We start from the raw sequence: 27,874 nt of genomic DNA, 5'->3' as shown, positions 1-27,874 counted from the left end.
TTCAACCTTAGAGCAGAGAGTCCACGTGACTGTGGATCTCTTGCTGTCCTGGAAACACCTCCCCAATGTGGCTGTGTATAATTATGCCAGGGGTCTGGCACTGCATGCCAACCGCGGGCAGCCAGGAATATTTGCCCCTTTTCAGGGAAGGTTACTGGATCCCACCCCAGAGAATGTGAAGCAGGCCTCAGAGGGAAAGGTCCATGTCAACTTGCCTTGGCTGAAATTTCAAAAACAGCCAGCTGACAAAGATGGTCACCCTCTCACTGGGTCCTCACAGCATTTTGCTTTGAACGATGTGTTCCACCAGGGGAACAGCAAAGACCAGTGTGAGGTTCTAAGAAAGCTGGAGCTTGTGCCTGGACTTACTGGTCTTATTAACAGCCAGTGTGTGGAGCAGCTGTTTTCAGGGATGAGATAAAAAAAAAATACTTTTTAAATCAGACAACCCCATCAACACACATTTTTCTACAAAGAAACATTCTCCACCATTACAACATGGCAAGGAACCAAAAAATCAAAAATCAGTACAGCAAGATTGTTCCTTCAGATGTTTCATTGCAGTTTGACAGCCATGTCAAACTGCAACTGTAGTCTTAGGTATGGGATTGAAAAAGTATGCACATTTGACGTCTTCATCTACTTTAGACAATAAAGTTTGTTGCATGTTTTTCCTATAGCTCAATCCCCATCAGCCGTGATGTCCACTGGGTCATCAGGGAAAGAACAAGAGGAGTCTCAAGAGTGTGAGTCATGGCTCTATTTTGCACATCATTCAAATGAGAAATGTGACATTTCACACTTGATTTTATTTTTCGGTTGTTGCTTTCTACACTGTAGTAAATGATGACAGTGAGCAGAGACCTCATGGAGACTTCCCTAGTCTCCACAAGTTTTCAGCACACAGAGCATACTGGGGACAGAAACTCCAAGACAGCCAGGAACAACTGGTAAAGTTAACCATTGTGTCACTGTGGTTATCTATGAATGTCACTCATATAATCATACATGTAAAAAGACTTTGTTTTCTTCCACTAGCTGTCTCATGTCTTGGATGAGACCAAAAGTCTCAGTCTTTGGGCGACTGTGGCTCAGGTTGTTAAGTGGGTTGGCCAACGATCCAAGGGTTGGCGGTTCGATCCCCGCCTGGCCACCTGTGTCATGATTGTTGTGTCCTTGGGCAAGAAACTTCACCCACCTTCACCGTGCCTTGAGTGAATGTGTATGATTGCTGTGTGTTTGAGGTGGTGGTCGAAGGGGCCGATGGCGCGGAATGGCAGCCTCGCTTCCGTCAGTCTGCCCCAGGGCAGCTGTGGTTACTCTCGTAGTTTACCACCACCGGTATGACTGTGTGTGAACGAATGGAACCTGGAACCCTGTAAAGCGCTTTGAGTGCCTTGAAAAGCGCTATATAAATCCAATCCATTATTATTAAAGTCACACTCAGCACCTTGCAATGGTGAATTGTGCTCCGGCTTTCGGTTTAGTTAACGTGTCAGTAGCAGTCAGCTGTGTGTGTGTGTGTGTGTGTGTGCGCGCGCGCTTTCGGTTTAGCTTTTTTAACGTTAACGTGTCAGTAGCAGTCAGCTGTGTGTGTGTGTTGGGGGGAGGGGGGAAGACTTGCGCTCCGGCTTTCGGTTTAGTTAAAGGAATACTTCACCCATACGGAACCAGCGTTCTATCATTATAAAATAACTATTATAATATAATGAATTAGGTTTTTCTTCCCTCAGTCTTCCCTTGGCCCAGCTGTCCCGTTAATCCTAACCAGGAGCGTAGCACCAAATTCTGGGCCCCTATACAAAAAGTCATGATGGGCCCCCTGAAAGGCGGTCTTACAATACACATGGCTCTCTGAGCCAGACAACTCCACAATACATTTATTTGAGGAATGACGAAATCATTACTTTAACCAGTGTTTCCCCCAGAAAATGTCTTCGTCAAGGTGGTCACTGTCCAGGGTCACAGGAGGCGCGGCGCAGCGCGCCCCAGCGAAAATTTTTGGGGTATTTTGCTCAAAGATGCCAATGCACACTATAGAAATAAACAACTGTTTATTTGAATACAAAAATACAACAGACACTGACCTTACAGTTGTGCAATTTTGTTTGCTATGTGCAGGTAAAATTTTACGGACAGTACAAAACACAATTAAAGGCCTACTTCACCGGTTTGAATATGAAGGTGTATTGAATTCTGAGATCCTATGTAGTATAAATGTGCGATTTTTTTAAAAAATCGGTTCATCCTAGCCTGAGAAAAGGCAGAAAGAGTGGTTTTTTTAACCCTATATTTCTCTTTCTCGTGACATCACAGAAAGAGAAATATAGGGTTAAAAAAAAACTTACTTTGTAAATATTACTGTGATGTCTTTCACTGTGACATCACAGTAATATTTACAAAGTACGTTATTTTTAACCCTATATTTCTCTTTCTGTGATGTCACGAGAAAGAGAAATATAGGGTTAAAAAAAACACTCTTTCTGCCTTTTCTCAGGCTAGGATGATTTTTTTTTACACATTTATACTACATAGGATCTCAGAATTCAATACACCTTCATATTCAAACCGGTGAAGTAGGCCTTTAAAGAAAACTTCTACTGTTTTGGTCCAACACTATGCAGACACACTAAATACAAATAATAGACCATACACTTGTGTATGCACATCAAGTGCAAATTCAACTTTTTAAAGTTCCTTTATGGATGGGGGGCTGTGATTATTCTGGACAATAGGCCTAATGTGATGTGATAACCTATAATTCATTAATGGTTATTATTAGCCTACTTGCTTGATTTCTTTTTAAATACAGAGGTTATTGGTCGTTTTGGAACATGTCTTTCCCAATTTAAAAAATAAAGCAGCATTGAAAATTCATAAAATAAATCTTGTTGGCCTACACTAGCATGCTGTTCTACAAATAACTCAATAGTTGAAATAATAAATACAATGTGTTTTCCCCTTAAAATGTCTAAATGCATTTCAAAGACAGTAACAGTGTGGCACTTCTTTAAACTTATTGAAACTTGCAAGGGCCATCACTCTCATGTATTTATCAGACTTTTCTCTGCGCTTTCTGAGCTGATAGATAGGTTGTGTTGCCACAGTGATGTGGAGTCTTAAACTGTTCTAGCTTTGCCAGCACTTATTTCTGTACAACTAAATATCCCCATAGAAACATTGCTGCGTTTATTTTTGCCACCAGTTCAATTCAATGTCGGCTTGCTCCTGCTTACTCTCCCGCACACATGCCTTAGTCATGCGCAGGCCCCTGATCTCCTTGCAAGGGTCAGGGGCCTATCATGAGCCAGTCAATTATTTCTTTTTTTGGAATGGCATTGTTCAGGGCCTTCGAAGATCAGGCCCCCACATTCAGCCTTAAAAATAAATAAAAATTCTGATGGGCCCCCCTCTGCCTTGGGCCCCCCCGTGACTGTCGCACTTTCCCCCGCAGTCCGTCGGCCCTGATCCTAACCCTTACTGTGATGTCACAAGAAGGAAACTGTAGGGTTAGACAGTGAGACCATAAAACACTCTTTCTACCTTTTCTCAGGCTAAGATGATCCGATTTAATTTTTTTTGCACATTTATACTAAATAGGATCTCCGAGTTCAATACACCTTCATATTCCAACCGGTGAAGTAGGCCTTTAACGTGTCAGTAGCAGTCAGCTGTGTGTGTGGGACTTGGGCGGATATAAAACATTTTGTGGAAGCATCCGAGCCCGTGCTGTATTATTACAGTGAAAATAGCGTAAAGTGCAGTCTTTACCACTAACACGGACAGGTGGAGCAGGTGAGGAGTTGTTGAGGAAGTAAGAGTAGGCTGTGTGCATGGGCTGGCTGTATCCCATTACAGAGACCACGCACTTGGTAGGACGCAGTCTCGCGGTCTATGAAGGCTATAGCCTATGAAGGCTGATTTTAAGGCCGGTTTTAAGGCCAACGAGCCTTGTTAAATGGGACGGTCTCCGCAGGTCTCCGTTTACAGGCATTTCCGGTTTGCGTAACAAGCCGTTACCTTGCGTGACGACTCGCCGCTCCTGTGCTGCCTAGCAACCCTGATTGCTGCCAACGGAGACAGCCCTGTCAATGGAGAAAAAAGAAAAAGAAGTTGCCTACCAGACGAAAAGAAAAAAAAGTACAAGAAAAAAAGAAAGGAAGATAAAAGTTAAGAAGATGGAGCAACACGTTGCTGTTTTGTTATTTTTTATTTTATTTTATGCCATCTCTGAAAAAAACGCAATGAATCCTGGGATATGTTGGGCCACGAAGGATACATCTGGTGCAGCCTTCAAAACCGTGAAACGAACTCTGCATTTCACGGCCGCATATGAGGAGCCTTGCAAGGAGCCTTGCAAATGGGACAGCCTTTGCGCGCCGCTATGACGCAATCGGTCTTCAAATGCAGCCTTCGCAGGCTGCAATCCCTGAATCAAGACACAGCCAGAGTGTGCGGACTCCTGTGTGTGTCCCGCTCTTCAGAGGGAGGCGGGTTTATTCTGAGATTACTTCATGCTCCGTTCTCACTGTGGCCTTCAGTGTGCGCACGTACTTCTAAAAACTTCACAATGAAGGCTGCACACCTTTGTACTTCTAAAAGCTTCACAATGAAGGATGCACTCCTTCGTGCTGTGCGCAAGCAATATCCAGAAGCTCATGCCGATCTGACTAAATCTCAGAGAGATATGCGAGCCACAGACACACACACAGACAGACACACAGACAGACAGACGTTTCTTGCTTTATAGATACTGAGGCCACAGGCTAGGGAGATTTTCTTCCTAGATTCCCTCTGGGGCAGCGGTTGGAGAGATGAGAGTAGAACCAGTCTATTCAGGTTTTTAGAGCACCTCACATAATCCTATCTGGACAGTGGTAGTTCTGTTTTAACCCATTGATGACGGCTGCTGCGCGATGCCACATTGGCTCTCCTGCCTGATGCTGCGTCGCGCAGCATTATTACTTTATCTAATTTTCATGGCATTCCCAGCATAGAATGCACTGTCATTGGTTCAAATACACATGAGGTGGGTTTTGTTGATTTTTTTAAGACCACGTGACCACCCAAAAGTTGTGTGGTTTTCCCGAAAATCATGTCAATCAAAAAAATAAAAAATAAAACAAAATAATAAAAAAAATACGCCAGCTATGTCGGTGACAGAACAGTTAGTGGCGTTTGGTGCGCAGAATCAAGGTCTACTATAGACTACTGACGAAAATCACACAACACATTGCATCTATTTATTAACAATATTTAATAATTTTCTAATTCATCTAATTTTGACGATTTTTAGAAATATTTGTTGGTTTGTAAGCGCTAAGGGAGCATGTTTAAATAAAACCTGTGAACCTTAACTTTTAAATGTATTTTATTTCATGTTTCTATGTGCTACACAGGCTTAGATATTAAGGTTTTGGTAGACTTGACAATTCGTACTATTTTTTCAGAAAACCCTCAGGCATTAAGGACTTGCATCCTAGATTGCCATAGCCATCAATGGGTTAAACCACTTGTCAAAGGTCAAAATGTGTTGTGTCGAAAAATTGTAAAATATTGAAAGGTTTATAAAGTTATTTAAAAAAAAGTGTGTTTCTATTACGTAACATTACGTACAACGCAATCACGCACTTAAAACAATACTCACGAGAATGAGAATAGGGCATACAGGACTAAATAAAACTCTATCTTTAATTGGGAAAAGTGGTACGGATCGATGTGAATGTGGTAAAATAGAAAATGTGAAGCATGTGTTGATGGAGTGTGAGAGGTACTTGGGGGAGAGAATGAGGTTGGCTGGTAGGGTGCAGAAAGCAGGAAGAGTGTGGAGTCTGGGTCAGGCCCCCAGGATGCTGCCTTCTCCGAGCAGCCAGCATGGACATGTGGCCAACCCATTGGTATTGCATGATAAGGGGTGGAGCTTATTTTCATGCGGCCCGTAGGCAGATGTCCCTGTCCGCATAGTACAAGCAGCGAACAAGATTGTGTCTCTGCACATTTTTTCTGGATATCAATCATAGGCTCATACTTATCTTTAGACCATATACTATTAAAATGTAAGTTTTCTCATTTCAAAACGCCACCTCAAGCGTTTTATTAGCCCAACGGCTTTTAACGGCTTTCAGTTTGTTTTCGCCAGGCTAGATGCTACAGAACGAGACACCCGCCTCCAGTCCGGTACGCTTGCCGCCCTCTTTCTTGATAGGTCCATAATGCCGCTACGTCCATGCTACGTAATGCTTTGGGCCGCATGGAATTTCCGGATTATACTTCCTTGTTGCTTCTCTGCGCCTATGAGCCATGGACCTATAAAGAAATGGACAGCGGACTGAAAACCGTTGGAACGTTGAAGCCATTAATTCCTATGAAAGCTGCTCATTGGCGCAGGGCGACCATACAGGAAGTATTCCTGGCTTCGGCTTCCGCGTTACACGGTGCCAACACGCCCCTAAAGCGTGACGCGCAGTGTACGTTTCACTGACGTTCTTGGATGAAGAAAGCAGTGTAACCGAGTGTAACCCATGCCTCCTCCTCCCGCGAAAACAAACTGAAAGACGTTGAAAGCCGTTGGGCTAATAAAACGCTAATAAATGAGAAAACTTCAGTTTTATTAGTACATGGTCTAAAGATAAGTATGAGCCTATGATTGATATCCAGAAACAATTTGCGGAGACACAATCTTGTTCGCCGCTTGTATTGTGTGGACGGGGAAATCTGCCTCTGGGCTCCATGGAAAATAAGCTCCCATTCACAGCATGCAGTACCAATGGGTTGGCCACTAGTCCATGCTGGCTGCTCGGAGAAGGCAGCATCCTGGGGGCCTGCTATGAGCAGCTTTCATAGGAATGAATGGGCGCCATGTTTCAATACGGTGTCCATTTCTTTATATGTCCATGGTCTGGGTGGCATACTGGGAACAGCAGGGGAGGGTGTAACACCCATAGATATATATAGAACACTAGATACGCCACGACCCTCTCAGCCGCGGCACACAGAGCCGCCATCTTGAGTGGGGCGTCAGTAGTACTCTCAGACCGTCAGACAGCCATAGATGTATGTGTTCACAGCTCTCATTTCTCAAAAAAGAAAACAATGCCAGTTCATTGTGCTGCTATCGGGTGAGTACACCGTCGTCCAGTACACTCCAGACGAGAGGGAATCACTTTCCACAGGTGAGATACATTTTTTAAGTGAATGTTTTAGTCATTATTAGCTAGCTTACATTGTGGAGAACTACGGTGAAATTTAATTGTTCGCGCTAGTAACACTGCATCGCTGGTTAAACGTCTGCTTACTTTAATATTCAAACAATTCAATTTCCCCTGTAACATAAGTTTGGTAACCTTTATTCCAATTAAACTATGTAGAGTGTGACTGTTTACAAACATGTCTAACGGTTACACGACTGCAATGTTTTCGTGTAGGCCTAGGCTACACGTTTAACGGGGGCGATGTTTTTTTCTTCTGACAGACAGACAGACAGACTGATAGACAGTGTTAGGCTTTATTTTATAATTTTACTTTTTGACTTCAAAGTGATCTACTGACTTTAGACTGACTCCCGCTGTCACGGCGACAAAAGTACCCGTTTGTGTCAAACGGCTACTATCGTAAACAAGGGAGAAACATAGTGAAACTGAAGTTGGAGCAGTTAAATAGAAATTAATATCCTAAATATTGTTATCAAACTCAATTAATGCTCACGTCGCTCCTCTCTCAAGATTGATCCCTTACCCTAACACAAGACCAAATTTTTAAAATGTTCTAGAAATGTGGAAACCATGGATAGTAGCCTAAATAATAGTTGGAAACAAACGGACTGACCCCCTCTGAAACTATTTTTGCCAAGGAGGTCATTACAATGTGAAATGAATTGTTCCCCCTTAACCTTAGCTTGAGTTTAAATGTAAATTGGTTTTGGTAAATGCCATCACCTAAATGATAACTTCTCTTGTCTCTTTTCTTATTCCTTAAGGTTTCCCAAAGCTGGTGAGAGAAGAAGACGCTCTTAAAAGAGAGGGGTTTTGCCTCCAGTGATGATGCCATGCTGTGAAATTCCCAAACAAAACTCGGAAAAACCATAGATAGATAGATAGATAGATAGATAGATAGATAGATAAATATATTGATTGTATTAAATGTATAATTGTAAACATACTGTACCTAACTGTATAGATATAAGGATTGTATATAAATATATATAAAGTGTAAATATAGTACATCAAATTACACAAATAGACTGGATTGTATCATATAAATGATAGAATATAGTATTTTAAGTTGTATATGTATGAATTGTAGATATTAAATAGTATCATAAATATAGCAAATTGTATATAGATATATAAAAAGATAAGGAACACAGGAAGTTAATTTATTCAATATTTTTTATTGTGCTTTTCATTTTGTTTTGTATTTTTCATATGTTTAATTTGTATTTGATATGACTGAAATAAATTCAATCAATAGTTACAGTTGTATTTCAGTCTGGAGGGTTGCTGGTTCATGTCCAGTGTGGTGCAGTGTTAGAGTGGTTTGAGAGTTATTAGCCAAAAAGCTAAATGGATAAAAAGATATATACTTTTTGAGAAATACACTGTTTATCTGAGACCAGCAGATAAACAGTGTATTTCCTTCTAATTTTTCTTGGGCTTCCATTACATATAATCAGGTTATTTCTAAGGGTGTGATTAATGCTAGCTGTAAGCTAAATTCACCACAAATTCTTAAATCAAGAAAGGGCTTGGGTTTTCTACATTTAAATATTAGAAGTTTATTGCAGCATGATAAATTAGACCACGTAAAGATTTTAGTGTCCCAGGCAGATCCAGATGTTTTGATTCTGACTGAATCCTGGTTAAAGAAGAGTACAGATGACTCTATTGTGGCAATAAATGATTATAACTTATTCAGAATAGACAGAAACACAAGGGGTGGGGGAGTGGCTGTATATGTTAAATCCTGTTATTCTGTAACACTTTTACATGCTGTCTCTGTTCCAAATGGCTTTGAATTTCTTGCGCTAGAATTATCTTTATCGTCAAATGATTGTTTTGTTGTAATTGGTGTGTATAGGCCCCCATCAGCTGTAACTAGCTCCTTAAATGATCTAGCACATATGCTCTCCAGTTATGTAAATAGAGAGGTAATTGTGATGGGTGATTTTAACGTTGACTGGCTTTCTGGTGCCTCTGAATCTTTCAAAGAAATCTGTAGCAACGTTAATCTTACACAATTAATAACTGAGCCCACAAGACCCAATCTAAAAAATCCAGCAAAATCAACTTTAATCGATTTAATCTTATCAAATAAAATAGCCTCAGCTGGTGTCTTTGAGCTTGGGATTAGTGATCACTGCCCAGTGGCCTGTATCAGAAGTATTCATTTAAAAAGATCTCAACCTAAAATCATAATTAAGCGTAATTTTAAAGGTTTTAATGAGCAAGCCTTTTTAAGTGATCTCCATCATAGTGACATTCAACTGACTACGCAAATTTCGGATGTTGAGTTAGCCTTAGACCATTTCATCAATACTTTCACCTCAATTATAAACAAGCATGCACCCCTAAAAAAACATAGAGTAAAAAATAGATCAAACCCCTGGTTTACAAGTGAACTGTCTGATTTATTTTCCGAGAGAAATAAAGCATGGTCTGTAGCTAGACGCTCTGGAGATAATACCAATTGGACAATTTTTAGACACCTTAGGAATAAGTGCACAGCCATGGTCAGGAAAGCCAAATCTGAATACTACCTTGAATTAATCTCAAACTGCTACTCTAACCCTGCACTATTTTGGAAAGCTGTGAACTATAATAAAAACAATTCTAGCACAGTTCCCACTCAGATCAAATTAAATGGTCATACTCTCAATGATCAAAAAGAGATTGGCTTAGCTTTTAATAAACATTTTGTAGCTACTGGTCAACTCTTTCAGAATGGAGGATATAGGCCTTCTACCACCAGTAGTAACGTACCGCCTGTCTCTCAAACTCCTCTTTTCAGCCTTGATGTTCTTCCCACAAGTGATGTTGTAGATGCGCTCCTCGCCATCAACCCCAAGAAGTACATGGGAGAGGACAATTTGGACCCGTTTTCAATCAAGCTCTCTACACATATAATATCAAAACAAATTACCCATATTTTTAATCTTTCCATCTCCTCTGGAATAGTTCCTAAAATTTGGAAAAAAGCTCATGTAATTCCTTTACATAAAGGTGGTGACAAAAATAATCTTAATAACTACAGGCCAATTTCCAAACTCCCATGCCTCGCAAAAATTCTAGAATCACTTATTAATAATCAGTTAAAAACATTTCTAACTAGTGCTTCCATTTTGAGCCCATTCCAATCTGGTTTTAGGGCAGGTCACAGTACTGTCTCTGCTGTGACTTTGGTTGTAGACAACATTGTTACAGCATTAGACAAGAAAAAGCACTGTGCAGCACTTTTTATTGATCTTTCAAAGGCCTTTGATACTGTTGACCACCATTTGCTTTTACAGAGGCTTTATGACATTGGCTTTGATCAGTCTGCATGTAGCTGGTTTAGGGATTATCTCTCTGATAGACAGCAGTCAGTTAAACTGGGAAGATACCAATCTGAGTTTTTAACTGTTACAAATGGTGTCCCACAGGGCTCAATTTTAGGTCCAGTTCTTTTCACAATTTATATAAATAACATTGTTTCATCGCTAAAAAACTGTCACGCCCATCTATACGCTGACGACACAGTACTGTATTGCATTTCCGATTCGGTGCACCAATCTATTGAGAACCTACAAAGCTCTTTTAACACCCTGCAGGACTGTCTAGTGGACCTCAGGCTTGTTCTTAATACAGACAAAACCAAATATATGTGTTTCTCCAGAGCAAAAACTATACATTTTAATGATCTTATTATTCACACAAATAATGGATCTCACATTGAAAGAGTCACTGAATATAAATATCTTGGCATCTGGATAGATGAAAAACTCTCTTTTACATTTCACATAAAAAATCTTGTCTGTCGTCTGCGACAAAAGATTGGATATTTTTATAGGAATAAAGCCACCTTCCCGTTGTTCAGTAGGAAAAGGATTATTGAGGCAGTTTTTATGTCTGTCCTTGATTACGGTGATGTGGTCTACCGGCATGCATCACATTCATGTCTAAAACTCCTAGACTCAGTTTTTCACTCTGCTTTAAGGTTCATCACAGGATATGCTTATGACACACACCATTGTCTTTTATATGAGAAGGTTGGGTGGCCCTCCCTTAAAGAGAGACGTGATGCACATTGGCATGTTTTTATTTACAAAGCCTTGACTGGGAAGCTTCCTCGTTATTTAACAGAAATGCTGCTTGTTTCAGATGGGCTTTATCAGACTCGCTCCACTGACATGCTTATGCTTTATGTCCCACAAGCCCGGTCTGAGCTGGGAAAGACAGCTTTTAGCTTCAGTGCACCTGACTCCTGGAACAACTTACAGCTAAAAATTAAACTAAATACATTCATATCCTTTGGCCAATTTAAACAGACTATCTTGGATCTGCCAAACTCTACTTGTAACTGTTTTAATTAGACTATATTGTACTGTATGCCTTTTAATTGCTGCCACTCTTCCCCACTCTGTAAATGTTTCAATCGTTTTGTTTTTTTCTTCTCTTCACTTGTTGTGTATTTGATGTTTTTGCATTGAATATTTTGTTTGTATTGTTGTTTTGAATTTGTTTTGACTCGACGTCATTGAAAATGAGGGTCACCCCTCAATTGGTCTCTCGAGGATAAATAAAAGTTAAATGAAAAATGAAAAAATGTAAAAAGCTGGTACTTATTGTTTCTTTTCTTCTGCTTTTCAACATGTCAGCAGTTATATTCTAATCTAAACAAGTTCTGCAAATGTTTTGGTAAACATTATTTTGCTTGAATACATAGTTCAAATTTTAAGTTCAACAAAATCCATGATTTTCAATAAGACATGACAAAAAATGTCTAATTTTCTTTAAATTTGGCTTTTTAAATGATATCCTTAGTTATTTTCTGCAACAAAAACAAAACTGAATTAAGAGCATACCTTAATGTCCTGCATATCAAATCAGAAATACAGTTCATAACGAAATATGGCCATGGCAAAACATTTCTGATAGTAGATACAATCAGTGGCAAGTTAAAATGCCATGTGTTTAAAAGTGTGTTTTTTTGTGTAACAGAGGGAAAAAATCTTCCTACCACTCAGAATCAAATATGGATCATCAACTATGATGTTTTTAGTGTCATCCACCGAGCCATCACGGCTCAAATTTGCTACATGTTTGTATGAATTTTCCATAATGGTGTAATGCACTAGGCAGCAGGTTGACCTCTCCAAGATGGCCGCCGCGTGTGCCGTCAGCCGACTGGAGCCATATATCTATGGACTGGAGCTCAACATTGACGTGACGTATCTAGTGTTCTATATATATCTATGGTAACACCTGCACAGAAAGCAGTGATCGAATATTTAAAGGACACAGGATTATTTTAAATAAATTAGTATTTATATAGCCTAACCCCCCGCCCCCTTTTTTATTTTATTTTTAATTTTAATTTTTTTCCTCCTATACACTTATCTATTTATCTGATTATTTATTATTTTTTTTATCTCTTTTTTTTGGTAAACCAGAAGACATAAATGCGGTTGTTACACTCCGGTACCGTTGGTGGCGGTATGCACCAAAAAAAGTTATGGTTGTAACCCGCCAATAACCGAAAAGAAGAAGAAGAATCACGCACTTAGTTACGTCATCACGTTGCGTGGTAAAGCTGGTTAAGCTAAAGCGTACAAGGTCGTTGTAGCAGCAGTTCACTGCAAACATGATGTCCCTTGCTTCCCGGTCAGGGGCGTTTTCGCCTTACATGCAGGCTACTGCTTTTGCCGTCGCTGGTCCTTTAAAAGCTCTGGTTCCTGGGGTTGTTTTAAAAGGAGAAAATATTTTGTTGAACCCGAAAAAACAGTTCCTCTGCCGCGAATCGCTGAACGGCCAAAGCCCAAAGACGGGGCCTGCTGTGACAGTTAGCATCAACGGTGAGTCTTGCACTTACTTGCTAGCGTTAGCTAGCTAAGCCAACCTTTCTCTTGGTTTTAACCTGTGCATTCATCTGTGCCATTTGCTGTCTGTGTACTCAGGGGTCACATCCTGTCACATTTATGGGTGTGAGTTTTCATTATTATCTTAGTCGTCTTAGTTAACGTTAATAGCCGGCTTTTCCAGCATGTTTGCTAAATGGTGTTAGTCTGTTTGGCTAAACACTGGCCTATACCACTACACCTGAGGTCAACATCAAGAAGTAGGGATAACGTTACTCGTAGTCCGCGTGCGATTGATCGTACAGGTATCTTTTACAATTTGTCACCCATGTGACACACTTTTTTAGTCTTTGGTTCTATAGGACTTTTTTTTATTTGTGTAGTGTGCCACCCAGTTCAGTGTAAGAGGTGAAACAGTTGCATAACTGCAAACAAATAAAATTAATTTATTCTGTAGGTTTTAAACGTGTTATTGTTTTTTAAGTGTTCTATGGAGGTGCAATAGTGTTTCAGTTCAACAGTCAACCTTTTGAAGCAGGGTCTAGATCCAGTCCATTTCGATTTGTGTATGTGATCTCTCCAAATATAATTGGGAGCTTCACGATACAGCTCATATTGTATGAACCATTGACAGGTTGCCTGTAATACTGGCCCGGAGAATTTGAATATTCTAAAACTTGTCTCTTTTCATACTGAATGTATGTAACGTGGAGACATAGTATGTGACATAACCTTAACTCAAGAGAGGGCGATAATTAGACTGACTGAAGATGCAGAAAATATCGGTAATGTGGATATATTTTATTTACGCTGGACCAAGCAAAGCCAGCATACCGGTTGAGCGGCCCACAGACTGTATGGCATCATTCCGTATGACATATAGACTGAAAAGAGGTCACACTCACCTAGGGCTGGGAAATAGAGAAAGAAAGGCGCAAGCGTTCTGAAGGCGGAGCGACAAGTGTGCGCACTTCCGTATGTCTGTGCTAGTTGGTCCGTGCTCGTTACACACGCATTCGCCCGCTGGCAGAGTGTTTCAGTTTCTTTCCGCAGTGTTTCCCACAGGGTGAGAATGAACTGGTGGTGGTGGTGGTGGGTGGCGAGGAGTTTGACGGTGCAGCCTGTGATGGGCGGCTTCAGTGATAAATGAGTCAAACCAAGGTGTATTAACTATTTTGATAAACAATGAGTCAATACAGTATAATAATTTAGAAAAGGAATTCACATCCTAAACAAACAAGACTAAGAACATGTCAAAATAAAAATGACTATGTTAGCACCTGTATTCTGGACAGGATTTATTATTGTGGATTGTTGCAATAATAATATACATACTTGTTAAAGCAGCATGTGTCCACTCCCATGTTGACATTAATAATATCCATTTAAGGTACTAGAGCTGTCCCTTTTTATTCGAATATTCGTTGGATGGTGGGGTGAAACTGTAATTCCCTGTTCAATATGTGTGCTGCAGTCTCATTAGCCAAACTTTTCTATCAGTTTGACCTGTTGTGAACCCTCTTGACCTATCAGTAAACCAAGCTAATGTTAATAATGATGTTAATCTGTTGCTTTGTGACCAAAATGGACAATAGTGAGCAATGCAGTCCTGGACGATTACCAAAATATATGAGCAGCAGCGTGTCAGAGTATTTTGGGTTCTACACAGTGGATGGTAACGTCAAAGAGCTATCGTACTTTCAAAGACGTCAATTTGCAGCTTCCCTGTAGCTTAGCTGAACGGAGCAGCTCCCATTGTACAGCCTGCGTGAGTTAGAGGTTAGATTCTCTGGGCTGGAGCCGGGAAGGGCTTCTGTTTTTTTTTTAATGTTATAAGAGACAACACTGCGCGCACAGCCTGTCTGCTACGGCAGCACCGCCTTCAACCGCCTTAATCGTAATTTCTCCAGGGTTTCTGCGGATCCTTAATTAGCATTAAAAAGTCTTGAATCCATTTTATGATTGTAATTAGTCTCAAATCTAAAAATAATAGGTAATTTTTTTATATATATAATTGCATGGGCCACACCAGTGTTTCCCCTAGAATAATTTTTTAGACCCAGTGGTAAAAGCTGATAAAGAGTATGCGTGCGTACCAAATTTCTAGTAGAAATGTACCAAAACTAACCTTATTATGGATGAGTCTCTTTTGACAGCCCGCTACAAATTAGGGTTATGCCTTCACATTCGGTACGTTTGTACATTTTGTGTTTCCCTCAGGATTTTTTGAGACTGCTGGGGGAGAATGGACCTTCTAGTGGGGTCTTGGGGCATGCCCCTGCGGAAGAAAACCTTTACCTTTTTAAAGTTAAATGCATAAATCTGGTGCACTTTGAGAAGCTAAATCTGATTTTATTTTTTTTGCTCTGTAAACAGCTTTCATATATGTCCTGCCTAAAACAATTTTCTGGAATAATTTGGACACACAAGACATATAAACTATTGAAGAAAAACACATGGATATGAAAATAAAATATAATAAACACTAAGACCTAATATAAACAGGTACAGTGCTGTGTGAAAGTTTGTGAACCCAGGGTTCGACATAACGCAGGGCCCGTAGGCCCGGGGCCAGTAAAATCATATGCAGGGCAAGTTGATTGGCCAGTCACTGTCTCGCCCGGGCCAGTAACGGCCAATCACAGTTCAGTATCTTTTTGTAGACTACATCATGGTTCATTTAAATGCGCGTTGAGAGTCCTAATGAAAGCAGTGTTTATTTAAGACTCAATATAATAAACCTAATATAAAATATATTTTTTAATGAAAGGCCAGTGGACAAACGATGCGTGGGCGTTTTGACAGGCGGAGCAACAAGCGGGCGCACTCTCGCTCCGTTGGCAGAGCTGCCTACCGTCCGCCTGCGAGTCGACAAATCAATCGACTTACTCTGCCCCCTTTCTTTCTTCCCACAGCAGAGATTGAGGTGCAGAAAATGAAGTGAAAACTGCGCTTTTCCTTTAGCTGCTGCCGTAATGTTAGAGTATTTGCATCCAATGGTAATACAAATGAGAGGCTTTATTTAAACGCTCTGAATGCGTCTCCGGTGATTGTGTCGGTTGTAGACAGAAACCAACGGAGGGACTCGGCTCACTGGACAGTTCCTATAGTCGCACAGTTTGTCTGCGCGACTATTTGTCTACTGTTACAGTATAGATATTCCCTTAAGATTTGGTTATTTCTTTATTTTTCTAATACAGGTATTATAATTATTGACACTAAATTATGAAGAAAAAAAAAGTGTGTGCAGGGCCAGTGAAAATATACAAAGGGCCAGTAAAACTCGGATCCACTGGACCGGCGGGCCAGTAGGAAAAAAAAGTTATGTTGAACCCTGGAACCCCTTGAGCCTTTTGGAATTTTATTTATCTTAACCATTATTAATTAATTTTTATCAATACCAGTATTTTTTTTATAAGAAACAACAGATGTTTGTTTATCAATTCAACATTTTTCTTTTCCAGAAATCAACTGTTAAAACAGATAAAACAAATTATTTGACAAATGTTGTATCTACAAAAGTTTGTGAACCCTGAGCTGCATTGCTTAAATGGAGCAGGTAAACACAATCAGATGGGCCAAATTGAGTGATGAAATGGACCAATGTAGTGAGAGATCTTTAGGGAAGAAATTGGGCGGCACTAGATAAAACAGAGATCAAACCAGGTCAGTTTAGGCTCACCAAAGTGAGCCTAAACTGCATGGGCCGTATTACAGAAACTTCCTAACTCACAATTCCTATCTTAACTGTTGGGTAACCATGGTAATTAGAGTTAGGACCTGATTTAGGAAAATAGCCATTATAGATGAACAGTTCCTAAATCAATGTTCCCATCTTAACTCAAGATAGGAAAAGTGTATTACAGAAGCATCCTAACTGCCCAGAATCTTAAAAAATGTCTCCTAACTTTAGGATAACCCTTCAGCCAGCCTAACTTTTCAGTTAGACCCAGACTAGCTGTGTTTTCTTTTTTTAAACCAAGTCAATGGAGACACAGTGAATGTATTTACTGAAAGGCTATTGAATGACTTGAAATTACTCCTAAAAAAAAAAAAAAAAAAATTGTTGGAGACAAAACTTCCTTCACCCTCTCCACAGATGTCACCAACAGCTCAAACTTGTCTTTTTTAAAGTCAAAGGCCTTTTCTGCTCCATAAAGCAAAGTTACACAATACTGTCAGGCTGGGCTGAGAGTCAGTTGAGATAGAACACTGTCGGTTGCTATGCAACAGACAGAAATGCTGCAAACTGACGTTTGATTTAGCAGTTAGGATTTCCTAAATAGACTTAGGTTAGGATGTGGTAAGATAAGATAGGATTCCTAAAGTTAGTTAGGATTTGCTTCTGTAATACCAAATCAGAGAAAATCCTATCTTAGACATAGGAAGTTTCTGTAATATTGGCAAGCAAAAAGTTGACGAGTAGGGAGTTAGTGTTTACTCTATCTACGGCCCCGGTCACGGTGCGTCCATGCTCTGCAAAACGCGGTCCCAGGCCCTTCTCGGGCTTGAAATTGTGAATTTCCTGGTTTGTCGCTCAGGGTTCGACATAACCAATGGCCCGCTGGCCCGGGGCCAGTAAAATCATATGCAGGGCAAGTTGATTGGCCAGTCACTGTCCCGCCCGGGCCAGTAACGGCCAATCACAGTTCAGTATCTTTTTGTAGACTAGCCTACATCATGTTTCATTGAAATGCGCGTTGAGAGTCGTAATGAAAGCAGTGTTTATCAATATAATAAACATAATATATAATATATTTTTTAATGAAAGGCCAGTGGACAAACGATGCGTGGGCGTTTTGACAGGCGGAGCAACAAGCGGGCGCACTCTCGCTCCGTTGGCAGAGCTGCCTACTGTCCGCCTGCAAGTCGACAAATCAATCGCCTTACTTTGCCCCCTTTTTTTTCTTCCCACAGCAGAGGTTGAGGTGCAGAAAATGAAGTGATAACTGCACTTTTCCTTTAGCTGCCGCCGTAATGTTACAGTATTTGCATCCAAGCCCCAATGGTAATACAAATGAGAGGCTTTATTTAAACGCTGTGAATGCGTCTCCGGTGATTGTGTCGGTTGTAGACAGAAACCAATGGAGGGACTCTGCTCACTGGACAGTTCCTATAGTCGCGCAGTTTGTCTGCCGACATGGCTCTGTGTTTTCATGATCTAAAATCAGATCGAGGAAGTCTTTCCCAGTGAAATCGCTAACGGGGAGAATATCCCCGGTTATTATTTTAGCCACAAACCACAGTTCTTCTGCGCGGCGGCTCACTCACTGGCGAGATCTCACGGTGAAACGCTGCTTTGCTCGGACGAAGGCATTGTGTGTTTCTAAGGTGATTTAACATCATAGCCTTAGACGAGAGTTTAAAGCCCCTTTTACACAGAGATTGCGGCATATTGACGGAACAACATCACTCCAAAATGCCGGCTTTGCTTGCTTCTGTGTTATTTACACAGAACCAAGCAACGCCGGCCTGCTGGCGCATCAGTAGCCCCTTTTACACAGCGCTCCGGAATGAAAGAGGTGCTTGTAAACAGCGTCAGGTGTGACGTAAACATTTAGCGCCGCGCCGGTCAGCTGCTTTACAACAACAATACTGGCCGGTGAATTGAGAGCAGAAGTGCTGGAGCTTGCAGTAAGAGGGCCGTATTTTACTGTCCCCACGATGTGCCAGTTGATCTCGCTACGCGCTGAGTCCAACATCTCTGGGACTGTTAACCAAACTGACAAAAATCACTCCGCTGCTCACTGCTTCACCTCTGTGTCTGTCTGTGTGTGTGTGTGTGTGTGTGTGTTTGTGTGACAGGTTGGTTGTGAGCGAGTCTGTTGTGAGCGAGTTATTTATGCTTTGTTAGCTAGATGGAACTCTTGTTAAACATATTGGCCGATTAGAATTATTATTTGTAGAGTGTGCGAGTCTTGAGTTGTGTTAGCAAAACAGTAGCTCTGTGGCTAACAGCTGAGCCCGAGCCTTCAGTCAGCTGAAGCAGACAGTCTAGCGGGGCGAGCAGACTATTCCACCGTTCCTTGGTCGTTCCTATTTACTGGCGTACTGAACTACGTTTTAGTTACATAAGAACCTAGAGCAAGAGCCCTCCGCTGCGCGTCGGGCTCCTGCTTCAGCTTGTCGGTCTTTATTTCTAGCAAGTGACCCGTTTGCTATACTTTATCCCTTACTTAGCCTAGCCTAGCTTTCCCATTGTACAACTTCTCCTGGGCAGAAATAGACTCATACACTCTGCAAAATGAAGCGCGGGGGTTTGGATTGAGCAACGGACTTTATGATCAGCTAGATTATACGCCGTTCCTTTTATTTGGTGATTTTTACGGGACATCAGGCCGCCGTGGTTAATGTTAAACACACGTCCTTCAACTGCTAACATGGTCGCATGTTTAGAACGTAGACTATGGAACGTCAAACGCCCCCCAGTTCCGCATCAACAAGCTGGAGCATTTAAACAGAGAGGCGGAACTGATCGTGTCGGGAATCTTACTACCCCCCGAGGTAGTAAAATTCCCGGAACGAGCACCTTTCTTCCCTCGTTCCGCAACTGTCGCATTTATACAGCAGGGCGGAGGGCCGAAAGGCCGGCATATTCCCGGTTTTCACTGGCTGTGTAAAAGGGGCTTATCATTATGCTGCATATTTTGCACTGCATTGTTTTTTATCAATAGTTTGAAAAAATGGTCCCACACCGGACTCTTAATGTGAAGCTGACACTTCATGTAGAAGTGACGCTCCTGCAGCGCGCTCACGACCAGACGTGAACTCGCATGCACGGTGAAATCTCCCATTTAAAAAAAAAAACGGCATAACCTTCTGATTTTCTGATTTCTATTTTTTACGTCAACTTGAGCGCAAGTGGAAAACCGGTCATTGGTTTGACACATTCACATCCTGATCAGGGGCCGTATTCACAAAACATTTTATCTTAGCGCTAAGAGTACTCCTAAGGAGCACTAAAAGTTCTTAGTAAGGAGTAATTTCTTAAAACCTATTCACAAAGCTGATAAGATCAACTTTTACTAAGGAATGGGAGGGACTCCTAAGCTAAGAATAGAGGGCGGTGTTGACCCTGTTGCTATGGATGACGTCATGTTCATACCTTCTATGCCCACAGTGATTGGCTGAGAGGGAATGAGAGCTAATGCCTCGTTTCCACCGAGTAGAGCGGGTCGGATCGGAGCGGTTCGGTCCGGGTAGTTTGGCTTTTCATTTGCCAAAAGTTGGGTAGGGTACGGTTTAAGCGCACCTAACCGCTCTGAGCCGCTCCCGATCTCAGTACTCCTCCGTAGGGGTACTGGCCGCCTGAAAGCGGGCCGAAACGGCGGAGCCGTCATTTGATTGGTCGAAATAATCATTTCCGCCATGTGTAGTCATCTCGGCAAGAGTGAAGAGAGTCTCGTGTATTGGCGAAAATGTGAGCACAGCAATGTTTATTGTGTGGTGTTTTTCCTCGTCAATAAATTAATCAGTTGGTTACACTGTGTCCCACTAGTCACGTAGCTGCCGCAGCCAGCGCTGTTCTCTCACTGTCTCTATCAGTTGCAACTTGCACCGAGCCGTCTGTGTGTTTTCGCCATAGATAGTAAGCTATAAATATACGCTCACAACAACATGGGGGGAATAAATAAAGAAACGGCTGGTTTGACCAAGCAAAAACGAGAGATCGCTGGCTTGTGAGCGCGGCACTGTTTATTGTGTGGTGTTTTTCCTCGTCATTAAATGAATCAGTTGGCTACACTGTGTCCCACTGCTACGATGTCACGTAGCTGCCGCAGCCAGCGCTGTTCTCTCACTGTCTCTATCAGTTGCAACTTGCACCGAGCCGTCTCTCACAACAACACGGTGGGAATAAATAAAGAAGCGGCTGGTTTGACCAAGCAAAAACGAGAGACCGCTGGCTTGACCACAGTTGTTCCACAGCCCGATAGTTTAACCCACATTCTGGCGGCGGCTATCGCAGTCCAGCCTAAACCCCGCCCCACCAGTAAGGGTAGGGTCCGCGGTGGAAACAACACCGAGATTCTTAAAAGTGAGCTGTCCCGCTCTGAGCCGCTCCGATCCGACCCGCTCTACTCGGTGGAAATGAGGCATAAGAGTGAGTTTATGATAGAAACACTGTGGGAGATATCCATATTGTGTCGCTGTATTAAAGTGAAGAGTTTTTATATACAATTAATGACAAGTGACACTGATTTAACATGAAACCAAGATACTGCAGGGTTTCCCACACATTCGTTCACAATTAACCTACAATAGCGCCACATAGGTCTATTCATTTAAAATGTTACAATGATTTGAATCGGAAAAAATATCCTCATTGAACAGCTGCACGCCATGCACTCTCACTGTATTTCCCTCAACGGCGGACTATGCCGCAATAGTCAGACAGCGACAAACCAGGAAATTCGCAATTTAGAAACAACAACTGGCGAAATCGTAAAGTGCATGCGGAAGGAAAAAGGCGAGACACGCAACTATACAGTAGCGGACCTGTGGAATGGAGGAGATGGAAGCGCCACATATGGGCCTACTCTAGTAACAAATTAAACCCAAACGTGACACCAACAGTAACTTTCAGTGCATCGTAAACCCAAAGCAACTGCAGGAAAAGGAACTTAATACATAATTTTTTATATAAATATAAATGTGTCTATACTTTCTAAACATAGCTTTACTAAGATCATTAAACCCTTACAGCTATTAAGGTACGTTTTGTAAAGCTCACTAGCATTAAATCTCTCCAAAAGACCATCAAATGAGTGTCTGTGATTTACTCTTAGTGACTTAGGAGTCCTCTCGAGGACTCCTAGCTTTTCATAGATTTAGGAGCTAGTTTTAGCGCTAAAATGCTTTGTGAATTACACTTATCTTAAAAAGTTAGGAGTCCTAAAATTAGGAGTGAAACGCCCCTTATTTTTGAGAGTTACTCCTAAATCAGCACGTTAGGACCTACTCTTAGCCTTAAAATGTTTTGTGAATACGGCCCCAGACCTTCATCTCTTATTTTTTTTTAATGTTTGAACATGATTTCTGCAGGTGAACTATTCATTAAACTGCCCAAATTCAAGAATAAAAACTATTATCAAACTTCTGGACTTTAAAATACTGGCCGACTCCTCCCACATACTTTCAGTTGTAGGCTTCAAATTCAATATGTTTGCCTGGTTTTTTGTTATGTGTATGAGCAATATCAATATTTCATATCATTAACTAAAAGAAAAATAACCAAATCTAAAGGGAATATCTATACTGTTACAGTATTAGATATTCCCTTTAGATTTGGTTATTTTTCTAATATAGGTATCATAATTATTCACACTAAATTATGAAGAAGAAACAAAGTGTGTGCAGGGCCAGTGAAAATGTACATGGGGCCAGTAAAACTCAGATCCACTGGCCCGGCGGGCCAGTAGGGAAAAAAAAGTTATGTTGAACCCTGGTCGCTGTCTGACTATTGCTGCAGTCCGCCGTTGAGAGAAATACAGTGAGTGCATGGCGTGCAGCTGTTCAATGAGGATATTTTTCCGATTCAAATCATTGTAAAATTTAAAATTAATAGGCCTATGTGGCGTTATTGTAGGTTAATTGTGAACGAATGTGCGGGAAACCCTGCAGTATCTTGGTTTCATGTTAAATCGGTGTCACTTGTCATTAACTGTATATAAATATTTACTTTAATACAGCGACACGATATGGATATCTCCCACAGTGTTTCTATCATAAATTCACTCTTAGCTCTCATTCCCTCTCAGCCAATCACTGTGGGCATAGAAGGTATGAACATGACGTCATCCATAGCAACAGGGTCAACTCCGCCCTCTAGTCTTAGCTTAGGAGTCCCTCCCATTCCTTAGTAAAAGTTGGTTTTAGCAGCTTTGTGAATAGGTTTTAAGAAATGACTCCTTACTAAGAACTTTTAGTGCTTCTTAGGAGTACTCTTAGTGCTAAGATCAAATGTTTTGTGAATACGGCCCCAGGACATGTAGCTGCTCTGGGGCCGTATTCACAAAACATTTTATCTCATATTTTATATCCCAGAAACACTGGGAGATACCCATATTGTGCCGCTGTATTAAAGTAAATAGTTTTTATATACAATTAATGACAAGTGACACTGATTTAACATGAAAACAAGATACTGCAGGGTTTCCCACACATTCGTTCACTATTAACCTACAATAGCGCCACATAGGTCTATTCATTTTAAAATGATTTGAATCAGAAAAAATATCCACATTGAACAGCTGTACGCCATGCACTCTCACTGTATTTCTCTAAACGGCGGACTATGCAGCAATTGTCAGACAGCAATGAACCAGGAAATTCACAATTTAGAAACAACAGCTGGCGAAATCGTAAAGTGCATGCGGAAGGAAAAAGGCGAGACGCGCAACTATACAGTAGCGGACCTGTGGAATGGAGGAGATGCTGCGAAGCGCCACATATAGGCCTACTCTAGTAACAAATTAAACCCAAACGTGACACCAACAGTAACTTTCAGTGCATCGTAAACCCAAAGCAACTGCAGGAAAGGGAACTAAATAAATATTATTTTATATAAATATAAATGTCTATACTTTCTAAATATAGCTTTATAAGATCATTAAACCCTTACAGCTATTAAAGGTGCCTTTTTATAAAGCTCACTAGCATTAAATCTCTCAAACACCATCAAATGGTTGTCTGTGATTTACTCTTAGCTCCTTTAGGAGCTAGTTTTAGTGCTAAAATGTTTTGTGAATTACACTTATCTTAAAAAGTTAGGAGTCCTAAAATTAGGAGTGAAACGCCCCTTATTTTTGAGAGTTACTCCTAAATCAGCACATGAGGACCTACTCTTAGCCTTAAAATGTTTTGTGAATACGACCCCTGATGTTTAGTTTCATAGTGTTCGTAAATTGTAATCCTTCTTCACGGCAACACTTTCCTTGCAAATTAAACAGACACATTTCCCCTCAGAGCCGGCCCAAGCCTTCATGGTGCCCTAAGCAGAATTTGTGCGTTTAAATGCATTTTAAAATACAGTTCAAGTATATATTTTTTTCACTTTGGCATGCTTCACAGATGTGAGCTGATCTGCCATAAATGTTTGGCCACAGCGATTAGCCTGGGTCCTGTGAAGATTGGAAGTTGATCTCTGCAGTGTGACTGATTGACCTTTTTTTTCTGTTGTTAGGCGGTGCAGGGGTCCGCTATGCCCACACAGATGTAAGAATACCAGACTTCTCTGATTACCGGCGGCCCGAGGTGCTGGACCCTAATAAGTCATCCCAGGACAGCAGTGAGTCCAGGAGAGTCTTCTCATACCTGGTCACCGGGGCCTCCACCGTTGTGGGTGTCTACGCAGCCAAGACCGTGGTCTCTCAGTTTGTCTCTTCTATGAGCGCCTCAGCAGACGTGCTGGCTCTGTCCAAGATCGAAATCAAGCTAGGAGACATCCCAGAGGGCAAGAACATGACCTTCAAGTGGAGAGGCAAACCCCTGTTTGTGCGTCACCGCACAGAGAAGGAGATTGCCACAGAGGCTGATGTGAACATGTCTGAACTACGAGACCCTCAGCACGACAAGGACCGGGTGCAGAATCCCAGCTGGGTCATCATCCTGGGGGTGTGCACACATCTGGGCTGTGTGCCCATCGCCAACGCCGGGGACTACGGAGGGTACTACTGCCCCTGCCACGGCTCACACTACGATGCCTCGGGGCGAATCAGGAAAGGCCCCGCCCCTCTCAACCTGGAAGTTCCCTTCTATGAGTTTCCAGACGAAGACACCGTTATTGTTGGATAAATAACACTGAGCATGACAGATGTGTATGGTCTGTGTACTCGATACAGTGGGGTAATGCTCAGGAGTAATAATGTTGTGTTCATGTCTTTGATTACAGCTGTTTTGTTCTGACATATCTCACTCACATTCACCATTCAAACAATGTTGACAGTGATTGTATTATGTTTAATACAATCACTTTGTATAATGAAACCAGCAGGTTTTTAAGTGCAAATCATTAAGATTATGGTCTCTTTCTCGCCTCCTGAATATGATGGGAACTTGACTTAAACTTGACTTAGCATAATACAGCTTATTTTATTAAATTATAGTCCAGTTTATTAGCTAATGTTCATTTATGTCTGGTTAATAAAGATATCTATTTTATTTGACAACATGGGCCTTTGTTTGAAATGGTGTTCTAATGCCTTTTGATGGACTTTTTATACCAGGACTCTGCTGGTTGAAGTCATAAAGATGTGATCTCAGCTTGTTCTGTGCTGAAGTTCTTTATCCGTGTGGTGGAAGGTTTGATCCATGTGCTAACTAGATGTCAGTGTGGGAGTATTTTTTCAAATGGATGAAACACGGCGCAGACAGTGCAATGCTTTATAAAGCATAAAGTTAAAACGCTCGTCCAAGACTGATGTTTATTCACCATAGAAACACAAAAGCCTTGCGCGAGCGAAGCAGCGATTCACCCGGTGAAACTCTGTGACAGTGTGACAGTTGGTAACGGTGTCATTCACAGTGACACCTCGTCGGTGAGGGCCGCCGCGCAAAAAAAACTTTAGTTTGACAGCTAAAATGATAACCGGAGATATCCTGTCCGTTAGCGCTGTTGGGGGAAAAGGCTCCTTCGATCTGATTGCATTTCTCGAGCCTGAATACACAGAGCCATGTCGGCAAACTGACAGCGCGACTAAATATATGTCCCAGGCGAGCCGCCTCCCCCCGTTAGTTTCAGTCTACAGAAGAAAAAGTTATAATCACCTCCTAAGCATGGACATCGTTTAAAGCCTCTCATTGTTATGATCAGGGCTTTGATGCAAATTCTGAAGTCTGAACATTACGGTGGGAGCTGTGGTGCAGTTTTTTTTTAGAGCAACTCGACCTGCACTGCAAAAAATGAAAAAAGGCAATAAGTCGATCTTTTTGTAGATTCATCCTCATAAGTCAAGGTAAGAATCAGTGAGTGGTTCACAAATTAATTCCTAGTAAAATATTAATTTTACTCTTAGATTTGAAAGGTTTCACTGTTTATGTATTTATTTAGGGTTGCTTTTTAGTTGTAGGCTATGTTTGAGGAGAACATTTGGGAGTTCATGTATGCAATGTTGAAATAATTGACTAAATAATAAACAAAACTGCAAAGGCCTCTTTCGGTTTCGGCCTTTCGGCGAACTGTTTAATTTTATTCGGTTTCGGCCAAGAATTTTCATTTCGGTGCATCCTTAGTACTACTTTTGCACACCAAAACAGCCTAGTGCTTCACACTATTTTTAAGACCCCTGGCATTAATTGACACTAAAGACATAAAACAAGATCAGGTATATCCTGAAAATACATACAATATCTTGGAATAATACAAAAGATTATTTCATCTCTGCAATAGCAGTGTTTTCCGTAAGCGCTGGCCGAACGGCCGTACATGAAAGCATTTCCAGTCAGCTACTTCTCCACCTCACCTCCACACACAAATAAAAAAAATCTCTTTCCAGTTTGTTCCATAAACGTTAAACTGCGTTCTCGTGTCATACTGTTAAATAAAGTCAGTTTAACTTAAAGAGTTCAAGATGCTAGCAGACCACCGCCCCCACCCTTGCGTCTCTGAATAATCTGCCTGCTCCACACTGTGCTGTGTGTGTCTCAGCGGTGCACAAATACACAAACGCAAGCATGCATCACTCACGACGGACAAGCGTTTCGGGAAAATACGCTAATAACGTTAGGACGCTGGTTGTTACTGCAAGTAAGTAAAATAAAACACAAGTTATAAAGCCCAATATTGTCCAATGAGTAGGCTACACCTGTTCAACCTGCATTCAACGTGAACACGTAATATTTTAATCTGTTTTGTTTGTCCAATTTTCAATTTGCACAGACTCACCAAAATTGGACAATAGAAGATTGGAAAACACTTGCCTGGTCTGATGAGTCTCGATTTCAGTTGCAAAGTTCATGGTAGGGGCAAAATTTGGCATACACAACACAAAGTGAAAGCATGGATCTATCCTGCCGTGCACCATCAACCACTTAAATCCCCTTTCTGATGCCCGGTATGAACTTCAGCACATTGTCTTGACCACGTCTACATGCCTAAAATGCATTGAGTTGCTGTCATGTGATTGGCTGATTAGCGATTTGTTTCTACAAGCAATTCAACAGGTGTTCCTAATAAGGTCAGTGACTAATTTAGCCCGAAAATAAAGCTTGCGCTGTTTTTCAATAGTCGTTCAATCGGGGGAATCCCCGCCGCCATCACGAGTGTTGTTCCAAATGTCTGGAAAACTGAATTGAACTTGGTGAGATAGACCCTCATAGGGCTGAGTGATCGCGTGAACAACGATGGTCACCCCGAGGTGGATATCACCCACAGTGCATTGCAGTTCTTTTTTTATTTTCCGGTAGGCTGTTCGCCTTAAGGGACATTGCGGCCACCCACAGGACACACACACACACACACACACACACACACACATATATATTAGTGCTGTCAAACGATTAAAATATTTAATCGCATTAATGTCATAGTTAACTCGCGATTAATCGCATTTTTATTTATTCTAGCCTGAATGTCCCTTGATTTCTTTTTGTCCCATTATTTTTTCTCATTTTAATGCTCTTATCACACCCATTCTAATTATGATATTTTACTGAATTACTATGGTGTCTACACCATTGTAATTCAGTGTATTTCTTCTAAAATATCATAATTTGCAATTCAGTGCAAATAACAATATAGCCATATGTATAGTTTGTGGTGTTTCAGTTGTTCTAACATTACTAGTTGATACAACAGCATGTAAAAAAACCACAACGTTTCCTAGG

The 27,874-nt window shown here is 41.2% G+C and overlaps 1 protein-coding gene across 1 annotated transcript; it reads left to right on the top strand.

The window, feature by feature from the left end:
* Nucleotides 1–12,790: 12,790 nt before the first annotated feature.
* On the top strand, nt 12,791–25,231 carry uqcrfs1 (ubiquinol-cytochrome c reductase, Rieske iron-sulfur polypeptide 1). The gene is made up of 2 exons (XM_080026653.1): nt 12,791–13,048; nt 24,234–25,231. The coding sequence occupies exons 1-2, from the start codon at nt 12,838–12,840 to the stop codon at nt 24,842–24,844; spliced, it is 822 nt and encodes a 273-aa protein (XP_079882779.1). The 5' UTR covers nt 12,791–12,837; the 3' UTR covers nt 24,845–25,231.
* Nucleotides 25,232–27,874: the final 2,643 nt, after the last annotated feature.

The sequence above is a fragment of the Ammodytes marinus genome (genome assembly GCF_949987685.1).
Source record: "Ammodytes marinus genome assembly, chromosome: 1".
In the NCBI taxonomy this organism is placed as follows: domain Eukaryota; kingdom Metazoa; phylum Chordata; class Actinopteri; order Uranoscopiformes; family Ammodytidae; genus Ammodytes; species Ammodytes marinus.
Note: the sequence above shows the minus strand (reverse complement) of the source record. Positions and strands in the feature narration are given on the sequence as shown.